This window comes from Erigeron canadensis, chromosome 4 (genome assembly GCF_010389155.1).
Source record: "Erigeron canadensis isolate Cc75 chromosome 4, C_canadensis_v1, whole genome shotgun sequence".
Taxonomy (NCBI): domain Eukaryota; kingdom Viridiplantae; phylum Streptophyta; class Magnoliopsida; order Asterales; family Asteraceae; genus Erigeron; species Erigeron canadensis.
In genome coordinates this window covers 31,822,800-31,837,014 of record NC_057764.1, presented here as the reverse complement: position 1 = coordinate 31,837,014, position 14,215 = coordinate 31,822,800, and the positions used below count along the sequence as shown (strand labels likewise).

At 34.3% G+C, this 14,215-nt stretch overlaps 2 protein-coding genes across 2 annotated transcripts; both read right to left on the bottom strand.

The window, feature by feature from the left end:
* Positions 1-3,366: 3,366 nt before the first annotated feature.
* On the bottom strand, positions 3,367-6,072 carry LOC122597934 (40S ribosomal protein S9-2-like). Its single transcript, XM_043770526.1, has 4 exons — positions 5,989-6,072; positions 5,460-5,544; positions 4,584-4,965; positions 3,367-3,795 (listed from the first exon to the last, which is right to left on the bottom strand). Exons 2-4 carry the CDS (start codon positions 5,485-5,487, stop codon positions 3,612-3,614), a joined length of 594 nt encoding a protein of 197 aa, XP_043626461.1. The 5' UTR covers positions 5,488-5,544; positions 5,989-6,072; the 3' UTR covers positions 3,367-3,611.
* A 4,700-nt stretch (positions 6,073-10,772) lies between these two features.
* LOC122595440 (protein PHYTOCHROME KINASE SUBSTRATE 1-like) lies at positions 10,773-12,506 on the bottom strand. The gene has a single exon (XM_043767798.1). It carries the CDS (start codon positions 12,210-12,212, stop codon positions 10,881-10,883), a length of 1,332 nt encoding a protein of 443 aa, XP_043623733.1. The 5' UTR covers positions 12,213-12,506; the 3' UTR covers positions 10,773-10,880.
* Between the last annotated feature and the right edge of the window lie 1,709 nt (positions 12,507-14,215).

Here is a 14,215-nt window from a genome sequence, read left to right as displayed (position 1 = left end):
AGGGTATTTTTTGGAAAAAAGTGGTGGGAATGTTCAACAGCAAAATGGCATACGCACCACGTACCAAGAGCCAAATACATGGCAAATGGAACAAGATTAAAAAGGGTGTTAAGGAATTTGGTGCGGTGTTGAAGAAGGTTAGTGAGCAAGGCCGACAAAGTGGGGCGGATGAGCGACAGGTGACTGACTCGGCTGTCAAACTATACAAGAAACAAACAGGGGAGAAATATTGGCATAACCAGAGTCGCTATGACCTTCTTAAAAACTTGTCCAACTTTTGGAATGAAAACCATGCCACAAGTAGTCGACAAGCTCCGGCGGTAGATTTGATTGCCGATGATGTTCCATTAGGCGGGACCCCCATTTCGACTCCCATTCCCACCCCACCCCGGCCCCATTTGAGGCCTTATTTGGGCCAGACCCCATTAGGCAACCACCGGGTCGTAACGTTAGCCGTAGGTTGTCTAGTTCATCCGATGCCACATCGGGTCGATCTTCGGGTTCTGAAACGGCTCAACAGATTAGTTCTTATCTTCAAGAACAAAAAGATGCTTTGCGACAGGCCGAGATTAGAGATGCCATGAAGTTTTTGGCGAGACCAATTCCGATGGGCTTGTCGCAATACGACTTTGAAGCACATATGAGATATCGTGAATACTTGCAAGAGAACTTCGATAGCTCGTTTTATGCACCGGCGGCACCGGCGCCACAGCCGGGTCCTAGCCACGACCCGGAGGAGGACAAGGACGAACAGACCGTCGCCGACGAGTAGTTTATTTTTTAATAATCGTAATGTTTTATTTTCCTTGCAATGTTTTATTTTTAAGTGTGTTATGTGTTTTATTTTTAGTGGTAATGTTTAATTGTAATGTTTTTTTTTTTTTTAATTTAGTTGTAATGTTTTATTATTAATAAAATTAAGTTTAGTTTTAATTTTGTGTAAATATAAAATAAAAAATAAAAAGTGTGGAAGAGGGGTTATAGGGAGTGATTGTGGAAGAGGTGGATGAAGAGAGAGAAAAGTTGACGTGGCAGTGTGGAAGAGGTGTGGAAGAGGGTAAAGATGAAATGCCTTAGGGAGAGGCCTAATGTGGTGAATGAATATGCCTCGATAACAAACGAAACAATTTATAGTTTTGCCAGGTTTATGATGCTAAAATAGAACAGTGGATATTAATGTAGGCCAACACTAGGAGAAATGATATTTCTACAACACATTTTATTAATCTACAACAATACCTGCATCATGCAGTTGTATTCTGTGCATAATAATCTATACATTCGTTGTAGATGGCAAAATTTTGTTGTAGAAATATCACTTCCCCAACACTAACTATACGTCTATTCAAACACCATAAAAAGGACAGAAAGCAGAATTTTTTGTACGGATACGACAAAATTCAAAGCAAATGGTGTAAATATGAACTTTTGTTTAAAAAGTTGCAAAACTACGAAAACCGGTGTCTAAGACACCGGTGCAAAGTCACATAACAAACTAAAGCCGGTGTCTTAGACACCGGTTTTCAACTTATGACTAATACAATAGATCGAGAATTCGAGATGTGTATGTTATAGTGATGAAAAAATATTTTGGTCAATATATATATATATTGACCAAAATATTTTTTCATCACTATAACATACATATATATATATTGACCAAAATATCTTTTTCATCACTATAACATGCACATCTCGAATTTTCGATCTATTGTGCATACCTATATATAGGATGCATCATTTTGATAATATGTATCCAAGATAGATGCACAAAACAAAAAACGTGATTTTTTCGATTTTGAAGGATTGATGTGTTGTTAAATACATAAATAATGATAATTACTTATGCACTATTTAGTTATGCATCAAAATGATGTTTTTAAGTGTTATCACCGTTCTTATTTTAAAAGTGTTCTCACCGGAGTGTTACCCCCCCTCTCTCTCTCTATATATATATATATTACATGGGTGGTAAGGTGATGGATAAGGTCCATATATTAACATTAGGGAGATAATATTTGTAACATGAATTTTGATTAATGTACCGTAACATACAATTTTTACAACTGATTGTATAAATTAATAATGCATAATAGTGGTAAAAATATCAAAATAAGTGGTACTAATATCATTTCCCTTAACATTAGTTCTGTACGTTGACTTAGTAAAAGTTATACACTTGGATTTGATGTCTACACGTATTAATAAAACCGGTGTCTTAGACACTGGTCTTTGTAATATTGGATTAAAGCCAGCGTCTACAAGAACATCTTTGGCATAAATGAATTCAGAGAGTTTAACATACCGGCTTTGGGTGCCACCTATGATAGGACTGGTGTTTAAGATGCCGACTTTGTCCGAAAATATTAAGACCGGTTTTCGTAGTTTTGCAACTTTCTAAACGAAGGTACGAAAGTTCGTATTCACACCATTTGCCTTCAAGCTTGATGTGATCGATGTAAGCTTAAGTACCACGCATTGGCTCGACTACTTGAGTGGTATTGCTTGCGTCTTAGCCCGGTGTGTGGGAATGGTAATGTAAATAACATCAAGACACTATCGAATGATACGATTGTACCACAGGTCCTGACCTGGAATCGATGCTCAGAAGAGCATCTATCTATCCATAATTTCCAGGGCCTTGTACCCTTCAACACGAAGGATTAGGATTTATGAATCGCATGCCAATCTACAATGTCCCTAAAGCGACCTATCTTTGGCCCTCAATCGCTTTATCTCCCTTACTCTATAACTAATAAGTTTTGATACCCACATTATCCTTCCCAAGTTAATACCTTAATCAGTACATGTAGTCTCGAAGCAATCCTCTATGAGATCCTGAAAACGTAATTTTCTCATATGCTCATTCCGAAATTGATTTGGTTTTTTTTTTAGTATAAATTCTAGTATTACATAAGACTAAATTTGTAAATTTTACGATATACCAAACAATCGGGCAGTAAAAATCTATTGTATACATTGATAGATTTTTTTTTAAAGATCAAGTGATTTCCTGTAACTTTAGTCGGTATTGCTGTTCGTACTTAAACAATACTCCAAAATGAAGATTAGCAACGGACAAACATACATGCAAGCAACAGTAACATCAACTTATACATAGTTATCACTTTAAAACCATTTTGAGAAATTTAAGTTTCTTTAGACATCAAATACATTTTTCTAAAAATCATAAAACTCTAATCTTGTAGAAACCAACAATAAATATTTCCACATATATATGTCTAATATACTTACAAATTTAGATAGCACAACAAATAGATATATTTAACCTAGTAACATTTGGACAGCACATATTTGATACTTGTTGAGCACTTGAGCATGGTTAAAGCATAATATTGGCTACGATTTCAGAATAAGAAGTTTTGCTGTTTAAAAACTATCAAGACAAGATCCATAATCCATTACCAATTCTCAAGAACACAGCAACAAATCATCAAAAACTTCCTAAAGTAACAGGTTCTGGAAAAGATCAAATAACAATGTTCACTAGATATAAAAGATGAAACCTTTCATTAATGAAGATACTCAAAAGCTCATTCTTCATCATCCTCATCAAAAGATGACACCTTTCATAAAAGATACTCAAGAGCTCATTCTTCGTCATCCTCATCACCGGCTCCACCTGCTGCCTTCTTTGCAGCGTTCTTCAGGTTCTTTCGCTTCACTCTACCAGGTCTGCCACCTCCAAATGGACTTGTAAGAGAGAAGTCAATGTGTTTTTGGGAGTCAACACGCACCATGAATGATGGAACATTCACCACTTGCCTTCCGACCCTGTAACAACCACCACGGTTAAACAACTTCACAATTACTGTGAAATACCTTATTAGAAGAGATGAAAACTAACAAACTTGAAAGAATAGGAACGTTAAAAACTTGTGATAACAATCCAATATTTAGTGGCTACAGCATTTGTAATAACAACACAAGTAATCCCAAACATTACCCAAGTCCTAAGAGGTGAGGGACTGTAACTGGTCAACCAAATCATTTATGACACTGTAAAATTGTTGTTATTTAAGATTTTTTTAGAAATAACAACAAACTAAGTATTAGAAGAACAATGGCAGATGCAATGGTAAACACATTTAACAAACTAAACAATGATAAAACACTAAGAAACATATGCTGGTCAACCAAAATCATATCTGTGTCATAAACTGAAACCATATGATACCAAATAAATATCATAGTTTGTACCAAAAAACCCCTTGAAGACACTCATATAAGTATTTATTGTGTCATGAATATGAAGATAAGTATCATACAAGTAACAAGCAATCAAAAACTCATGTAAAGTTGGCAACACCTATTTGCCTTGTGAAGTCTAGGATTTCTAGTTTTGGCATGCCAATAACTAATTTCTTTTATAAGAATACACAGAACCACATTGTTCTTTTGAAAGGACTATTGTTTTCTAACCTGGGTATTAACCACCAAGTTTTCCGAATAAAACACGACATCCATTATAGTAATTTGCAAAACAGAAAAATAACACAAATAAAAAACCAAGAAATCATGCAAGTAAGAACAATTTAAAACTCAAAGTAAAGCAATAATACCTGATGTGCCTCTGCTTGATGAGAACTCTAGCATGGTGGATGGACTTAGCCATACCAGTTTTGAACACAAGTGTTTGCAGACGACGTTCTAGAAAGTTCTCCACAGTAAGGGCAAGAACGTAATCAAGCTTGTTCTGGCTCTCATCCAAAAGTCCATACCTGTTCATCCTCCTCATCAGAGCTTCACCCTCAAAAATCCTACGTGGGTCCTTCTCTTCAAGGGTCAGAAGCATTCTTGCAGCATTACGGATACGGCTCAGAGCATACTGCACCCTCCAGAGCTCACGTTTGCATCGAAGCCCATACTCTCCAACAAGCTTTAACTCAGCATCCAAACGCTCCTTCTCATACGGACGACGGGGCTTCTTGAAAGTCTTTCCATCTGAAATACATTTTAGCGTATGTGATGATCAAACCCTTTTTAAAAAGCAAACTATTTCACACAAGCTTTATATAGCATAATTGCATAAACATATAGCTGATAGTAGCACATTCACATGATCTTTTCGAAATCACTTTTTTTATTAAATCACCGAAACTTAGATTAACAGAGATTAAAGGTATACCAAAAGCAATTAAAACATTACATTCGCACTTTGCTTCAACGAATTTTCACAAACAGATAAGCTGCAAACTATTGATTTTTGAAACCACGCACATCATTACCACAGCTAACTAAATTTAACACCAAAAAGTTACCTATTAAAATGTTAAAAAACTGATTCTTTGAAAACTAACTGATAATATTAGACCAAAAGCATCATTTATGAGCTAATACATACATATATATATATATATACACACACATACACAAATTTGTGTAAAAAATGCAAGTATATGAATAAAAAGAGTAACATAATAGGTAAAAATACTTACAGTTTCGGTAAAAGTTAACATGAACCATCCTTGCCTAACCTCAATTCAGCGCGCAACCACTTGCTGCTGTTTCTTCAAGCTACTTCTAAAAAATACAAAAAGCCAAAAAAAAAAAACCTTAATAACAGTTAAAAAACATACAAACAAATCCTTAAAATCTTTTGATATAAGTCTAGATATAAATTAGTCTAATAGATATGCAACAATTTTGGCACAGACAAACTAGCATACAAATAGAATGTAAACACACACAAACATATATATATATATAAATTAAGATCTGCATGATATTTTGAGATAACAAAATAAAGCATCGATTTTTCTGGAAAAAAGGTTATATATGTATGAGTATATAATAACATAATAACATAAACAAGATAGCAAAATTTTTTACAAAAAAAAAGGGAAAAACTGAAACCCTAATTGATTAATGCTAATATAAATACATATATAAATATAGATATATAGATATAGATATATAGATATATTGTATGATGGATGGATAGAGATGGGGAGAAAAGGTGCAGACCTGAAAGAAAACGCCCAAAAAATGAAAGCAGCTGCAATGGGGGTGAAGTGAAGAAATATACATACAGCTAGGGTTTTAGGATATTAGGTCTTTTTATGCGTATATGGGCTGGGCTACTGGTCCATTTATCTTTTTAACGTGCATGTGTTTTAAGTCAGTAGCCCAATAAATTTGAGTTTGGTATTAGCCCATTTGTTTATTTACAAGTTTATATGTTTTTCATAAAAGAAAAAAGTGGGGAAAAACTACAAAGACGAAGCGAAGGCTTTCATCAAGCGTTATATCTCGAAATAAGTTAATTTACACATTAAATTGCATTATTTGACTCCCAATATCTTTTAAGTAAAAACGAGCATGGTACCCGCGCGTTGCGACGGATATTATGGACGACGGTGGCTGATGATGGACGACGGCGGTGGTTATTCACGAAAATAAAGGGGTTGTGTATTGTTTTGGTATATAAAAAGAAATAATATCTTGTGTGTTGTTTTGGAGAGAAAAAGAGAGAATAAGAATATTTAGTTTTGTTTTAAAGTAAAGGGTAAAAGGGTAAAATTAAATGTCCTAAACATGTAAATTTTTCCAACACCCCATATAATTTTTAATAGTGAGTATAGATATAGATAGATAATGTACTATTTAGGTAACTAAAGACAATCGTTGGGTGACTGTATTTTTTGGTTGTTTTTTGTTTATTTTTATTTTATATGGTGTTTTACTTTATTTTGTGACTTTAAGTAATAGCTACAATTACTCTAGAAACACCATTATACAATAAAAACTCCAATTAAAAACGTTAAAAGCTACAACGCTATTAGCTCTAGCTATACTTGGTAAGCTGGTGCTCACATTCAGTGGATTATTGATTTGTATATAAGTTACAACTACCCCTACAATATCTTTACCAGAAGTACGACTAGAATATGAACTAGAGGTAAGTGTCTTTTCAAACGATATGATTATTACTACACACTTGATCCATTACCAACAAACAAGCATGCCATGTGACCTTTTTAAAGAATCAAGTATATCAAATTGACGACTCTATACACGACACATTTATATGTTTAAAAAAAGTTTAATAAAAAAACACCTATCGGTTTTCATATTCTCTTGTATAATCTATGCACTATGCACCTATCAAGGCAATCATTATACTATTGTAGTTATGTTGTTCCATAAGAACGTCAGAAGTTTTAGCACATCCATTTATATATCGTAGGTCTTAATTAAGTCTTTGTTTTTCTTGTTGGTCTTTCATGAATCTAATTAGACTTCTTTAGCCCTCCCAACCCCGTCTGCATCCATACTAAGCGGACCCGTTTGAATGTGAATCTCGTTTTACTCGTTACCAAACCTGGTCCACTTTTTAGTTGTCAATTACTTGGTATACTTTTTCCTCTTTTTGCAATTATATATTAAGATTGTACGTTACGAGGCTTAACAACCACCATATAATGGTAGTCATTGTCAAAGCAGACCTTTGGACTTAAACATTCCATCTTTTATGTGACACTTTCTTCTATAAATACAGTTACTTATGCAATATATACATATACATACTCGTATATATATAAGGAAAGATATTTGTTGAGGGCTACGAACAACAACTTCTCTGAACCAACCAATAGATAACCAATGTTTTAAAAACCGGTATTTTAGTTATACCGGCGTGGAAAAATTTTCCGGTATTACCGGTATTATCGGTAATACCGGAAAATACCGGCCGATATGCTATTTTTAATTTATTATATTTTTTTGTGTAAAAATCTTACAAAACTTATTACAATTTAACAAAAATAGTCAAAATGCAATTATAATTTACTCAAAAATAATATCAAATATGTATTTCATAACAAAATATAGGTTTTAAAGTTCACAAGTAACAAAAAATAACATTAAAGTGTCATAAAAATAATTTTTTTAAAAAATCAAAATTTATTTTTTGAAAATACCGGAAATACCGGTATGGTAAAACTGGAAAATACCGGGAATACCGGAAATACCGGCCGGTATTGAATAGTGAAAATACCGAAAAAATACCGGACTTAAAATACCGTCGTGGTCTCCGGTACCGGTAATACCGGCCGGTATTTACCGGTATTTAAAACATTGTAGATAACAATGAAGAGAGATATCGGAATGGGCCAATTTGGTACATATTACAGGCCTCCTACTTGTCTCCTAACTTCAGCTTATTTAGTTAAATAATGTGACAAGTAAAAATATGTCTCACCATTATCAGTTGGCATGTTACAATGCTCTACCATCAACTTCAATCAAATAAATAGCCGGTGGTCCAACACCGCAGATCGAAAGATACATGCTTTAACTCTCTTTGAGCTGTGTTGATGCCTAAATTTCTGTATTTTGGTAGTAGGTACTAAATATATGCCAATCTTGAATCAAATATTAGTGAACAAGTTGAATTTTGGTTCTTCTTGTTATAAAGTTTGTTTAGTGTCTTATATATCGAATGTGGACCATATATTTTCACTTGCTAGGTAATTATCTGCATGGTTTACATATACCAAAAGACATTCTATTCCATCATGGAATGTTTTCTTCTTTGGCAATTATTTTCTGCACATACATGCATATATACTTGTGTATTGTAAGTAATTATTTCTGAGTTGACATGACCGTTTTGTAATATAACTACAAAACACTGGATATCCCATGTTCAGTCCTCGGTGTTTTACGACCCAATGTCCTTAGTTTTGTTTCTCACACACCTTGTCTAAATATATTCGGGTCACAATATTTATAAATCGTTATCATAAACTAAGTCGCACATGAAGTTATGTTCAAACTCTAAAAAAGCTAACTTTTTGTCTTGATCAACACTTTATATATTGATCTTAATTCATGAAGTTCTTTAGAAATATCTTAAACATTAGATAAACTTTTTGATGGATATAAGAACATTAATTTGAATTTCTTGCAGTTCTTTAGAAATATCCCAAAATTAGATAGACTTTTTATGGATAAAAACAATACTATCTTGGTATCTTCTTGCAGTAATGTTGATGCATCAACCTTTAGCTTTCGAATTAACAATAGTATATCTCAAGGACCACAATCTAGCTAGGCTTTTGTTATTAATTCATCACTAAAGAGAAACACCTACATATTTGACAATTTAAAACCGAGAAATTGACACGATTGGTAGCTGAGTTCCTATTCTTTTTGGATATATGTAAACATTTATGAGACTTGATTTTCATCCTGATCTCAAAATGCATATCAATTACTTTTTTTTTTTATTTATTTATAAAAAGGGAATTGTTACAAAGCACACATTGTTCACACATTTTATGTCAATGGGACTCGAATCCACGTCTGCTTTGTTGTTGGGCAACCTGGAATACTGCTAGGCTAAAGATCCATTTACTGATGAGAAATGGAGTTTTACTAGATAAAATTCTAAGAAAAGTGGTCCTTTAAAAGATATGTTTGGATTCTGTTACTTGGAAGCATCAATTATTGTTATAGTTCTGAATTTGAATCTGGCAGTATGGTCACTGTTTAACTTCATATGGTTCACTTCACTAAATCATATCCCAATCATTTCATTCTATATTCTTTATGTATGTTTTTCAGCACTCTTGGTTGTAGAACAGTCCAAATATGCTTAACTATTAGACCCCAATGATTGTAGGTATTACCTTTTAGGTCAAGAGTGCTTAGACCTACCGGATAAAATTAACCCTGGCTTAATGGGTCGAATCATACATTGACCCAAATCGTGTTTGGAAAAGGTTATGAACGATAGAATGCCAAACTTCTTGTGTTACATTTTTTTTTTGTCTTGTTATCTTTGTATGTATAAGATAGAGTTGGCACAATGCGCATATATGACGGGTAATGAGTCATTTAGTTGACCCGAAACACCCTTTGCCAGACTTAACTGCTTTTTATATTAGGTGTCAACTATAAGTGTGAAAAGTTATACATTTTTTTCAATAGTACTAGAGGATTGGTTGGGTTAAGTTACATTAGTATTGTCAGGTCTGGCTTGACCTGAATGTAGTATAGGGTTTCTATCTCTGACATTAATACATCACGAAACCCCATGCGATAATGCTAGAAACCCTAGACCCACAATTGGGGCGGACTAGACCGACTAACATTGCTTAACCCGGTTAATCCTCTAATAATAGTAATATATATAGTTTATTGAATTGATTAACTTAGAAAGGTTTATACATTTCGAATCCACTTTGAGCAGCTTTCAACATGTTTTCTTGTAAATCGATTGAATAACTTATTTATCTATAAGTTAGAGATAAAAAAAAAAAAAGAGAGACCTAAATAGACCCATTTTAAAGTAAAAGGAAAGAAATGACCACATACCACCTCTAATATATAGAATATAGAATGTAGGTATATATAAAAAGAATGGAGACAGATTGTTTGACAAAGTTAACAAAATTTTTAGTAATTGTGGGGACCAAAGGTGTTGTACAAATCAGTATGGTTGATAACTTAATGGCTGATCAGGAGATTCAACTACTTGTGATTATAGTGTCTTAACTTTGGACATACATTCTGTTTTCAATTTAATTAATTAGTAGATGTGAAGGCTTTCTATTTCTGAAAGCTCCTTAATTCTCTACTGATTATACTTGGTCTGATTTAGACGTTATTTGGACTACATTGGTGCAAGTTTCTTTGGCCTTAAATTGGCTTATGCATTTTCTGACTTTTTGGTATGAAAAATATGTATATCTAGTGCATAAGTACTTAGGCTAACATCATACAGTATAATTTAAAACTGATCGTCAATAACAATATTTGCATAACATATCACTTTAGCAAAGAAAATCTATCAACACACCAAATAGTTTTTTCTTATATGTAAACACACATATAATGTATATGAGTACTCTTTATTGCTGCTGAATGTATAAGTGATTTGAAGAGCGCGGTGAATGTCCTCGAGTAAGTGAACTCATTGGCTTGGTTTCTGGTTGGAGCTTCATAATTGGCACCATAGAATCCAACCGGAATCGCTCTTTTGTGGTGGTGCCACTCGTAACCACGACCTTATCACCACCACTTACCACCACATGCTCACCAGCAACTCTCACTGATTTATGACTATTACACCCTGAAAGGATCCCACTTCCTTTGATCATCCTTTCCATATGATCACCACCACCTGCCTTGACATTCCTAGAATTTGCCATGTTATGATTCTTGGATGTTTTTGTATCTTCATAATCCGATATAATCGAGTAACCAGCCACACTAGCTGTAACAACGCTCCATGCAATGCTTGCTTCACTTGGGGCATACCCATTTGGGAGTGTTGCATTGCTTGATCTTCCATTTGAAACTTGTCTTGTAAGAAATGAGTTATTTCCATTAGTTGAGAAGCTCTCGATTTCGAATAAATCTGAGCTTGCGTCACTTGCTGCATCGTTTTCCCCAATGATATCAATGTTTTCGGCTCTAGGAGTCACTCCATCCCAATTCAACATGGTTAGTTTTCTCTCTAGGCTAAAGGACTTCTTTCCTTTTTCTAGCTTAGGAGAACCGAAGACCTCCAACGAGTTCCTTCTTGTTTGCACATGAATAATGTCACCTCCTTTCTCTTCATTTACTTCATTTTTCATTGGTGGACAAGTGTTCAACACCGGAAAAGCAAAACAATCTTCTTTCTTTATGTTTAACTTGTTGTCATTGAAACCTCCAGCAAGATTTGCTGGAGGTTTCACAGGTTCCTTGGCAGGAGCCTTATTTTCGACGATCTTAATAGACGCCTTATCATTGCAGTTGCAGCCAAGGGAGACTAGTAAGTTCTTGACAGAGCTACTTTTCTCCCTTCTAGAACCACGAATTCGTTGGTTACCACCATTAGCCAATAAACCACTTCGGCTATTCCAACTTGCTTCAGAACGAACACTTGGAGTAGCTGATCCGGTCTTTGGTTTAGGTGGCGCTTCATCTTTTTTTGGTGAGTCTTTTGGATGATAGTTTGTAGACTTGATGGAGTTAGGAGTTCTTGAAATTTGTTCATCCATGGCTCCTTTGAAGTACTTTTCGGCTCCAAAAATCCCAATTTCTCCATCTTCTACCATCTTTTTCGTGTTGATATGAGGCGGGTGAGTAAACTTAAGCACTGTAGTGTTGTTCTCTTTCAAGTAAGAAGAGAATGATGCATCTTGGTGATCGACATTGTTTCCAAACAAAGAAACCCTTTTGTCGGATGCAATCATGTTAATTAATTACTTTTTGTATAAGAGAATGTTATAGTAATAGCCAAAAGCAAGCCAATATCTACACACACAAAAAGATGTATGTTTTCTTATTGTTGCAAGACTTGATGAACAAAATACGGCTCAAAGAGGTTATGTGTTATATAATGAACCAAAAAAGTGAGTTGTATTTTAGTATGGTTCCAAGAAATGATGAAGAAAAAAAGGGTGTGTGAGACTATGAGTTATATAAGTGGTTATGGAATAAGGAGAGCATGGGGGTTATGAAGAGTTGAGAGTTGGAAAAGTGGATTTAGAGTATGGGGGTGATGAAGAAAAGGGGGCCATTTTGTTGTATAAATAGGGAGAGCTATGGAGATGGACTTAGTGATTGAGTTTAAAAAGCCAATTTGCATGTGCATATGCTTCTTACACTTTTCACTCTTTTAACACTAGCTTGTTCACCTTAATTGAAAAGATTACTTTCTTCTGTTACAACCTTGATGGTTTCATCATCTTTATTATTTATCAAAGATATATGTTTTTTCATGTCTCAAAAATATATGAAAATTAAATTAGGCTCAAAATCTGAAATATATTTTAACGCTAATGATAAACAATAGTATATTTTAACGCTAATGAAAATTAAATTAGGCTCAAATTTAAATTCGTAAGTCGATTGATCAACATTGTCTTCCTACTGATGCTAACTTGAAAACCAAATGGAACTCTCTTGTCCCCAAGAAAGTCAACACCTTTATTTGGAGATTGAGAAGAAATTGCATTCCAACAAATGTGAACCTTTTTGCCAGAGGTATCGAAATAACAAGCTTTCGATGCGGACAATGTCAGTCAGGTATTGAAACCATTAATCATCTATTTAATCGGTGCAAGGTGGCGAAAGAAGTTATGACTCTTAAAAATTGGACTCGGCTGGCTATTCCTAATTCTCCACCAGAAGACATTCTCAAATGGTGTGATACTTTGAACATTTATGGTAAGAATCGAAAAAGACTTGAAGCTATTTTATACACCTCGTGGTGGTACATTTGGAAAGCGATAAACGATGTTTTTCATAATAACTCGCAAGAAAACAGTATGGATATATTTCATGCTATCATTTTTTGTTTGTATCTATGGGTTCACAACCGGGATAGAAAGAATTCTTATGTTTGGGAAGAGTGGTTAGTCAAGCCGTTTCATCCTGATTAATGCTTCAAGTTTTATGTTCGTAGCCTTTTTTTTGGTATGTTGTTAGGATCGTTCTGGGTTACTTGTGCCTCGATACATATTTGGGATTACATCAAAAACACCACGAAGTGAAAACCGGTGTCTCGGCCTTCGTTGGTTGGGAGTTTTTCATATGTCTTGGGTCGCCGTAATGGGTATAAGTTTTTTCACTCATTTTCGCAGTTAATGTATCGAGTAGAGTCTAGATTTGTTGTTTGTAGTGTTATCTGGATTTCTCTTGTAATTGTATTTTTTAACAACTAGTGTCTTGCTAGTTGTGTTTATTAGTGATAAAATTCTGCTGTTCAAAAAAAAAAAAAGTCTATATATTATCGATCTATTATGCGTTCGTTCTCAAAAAATGGAGATTAGTATACACATTACATGGTGTGTGTACAACCACGTATCTCTAAAACGCTTCATGTACGTTACCATTTGTAATCCAGGCTCAAGAACTAACCCAGATAGATTTGCATGACCTGAGCTTGGCTTTATTCGGCCATATGGCGCATAATAGGGCATTAGGATGGTCCATACAGAGCATTTTCGATTCGATTGTATATCAATTCTAATTATGTCCTGTTCACTCCTTGGCAATAACGAAACTCACAAATGTTTCATATGAAATATATACCACCTTTATATGATTAATGCATCTATCTTGTCATTGTTAGACAATGGTTACTATTGAGTTGGAAATAAATTGCATCATGTTTGTGACACTTTATTGTCAACACATTACATTTTGTGGTGAATATTGAAACACCTTTTGGCATCATGAAATTTGGAGCACA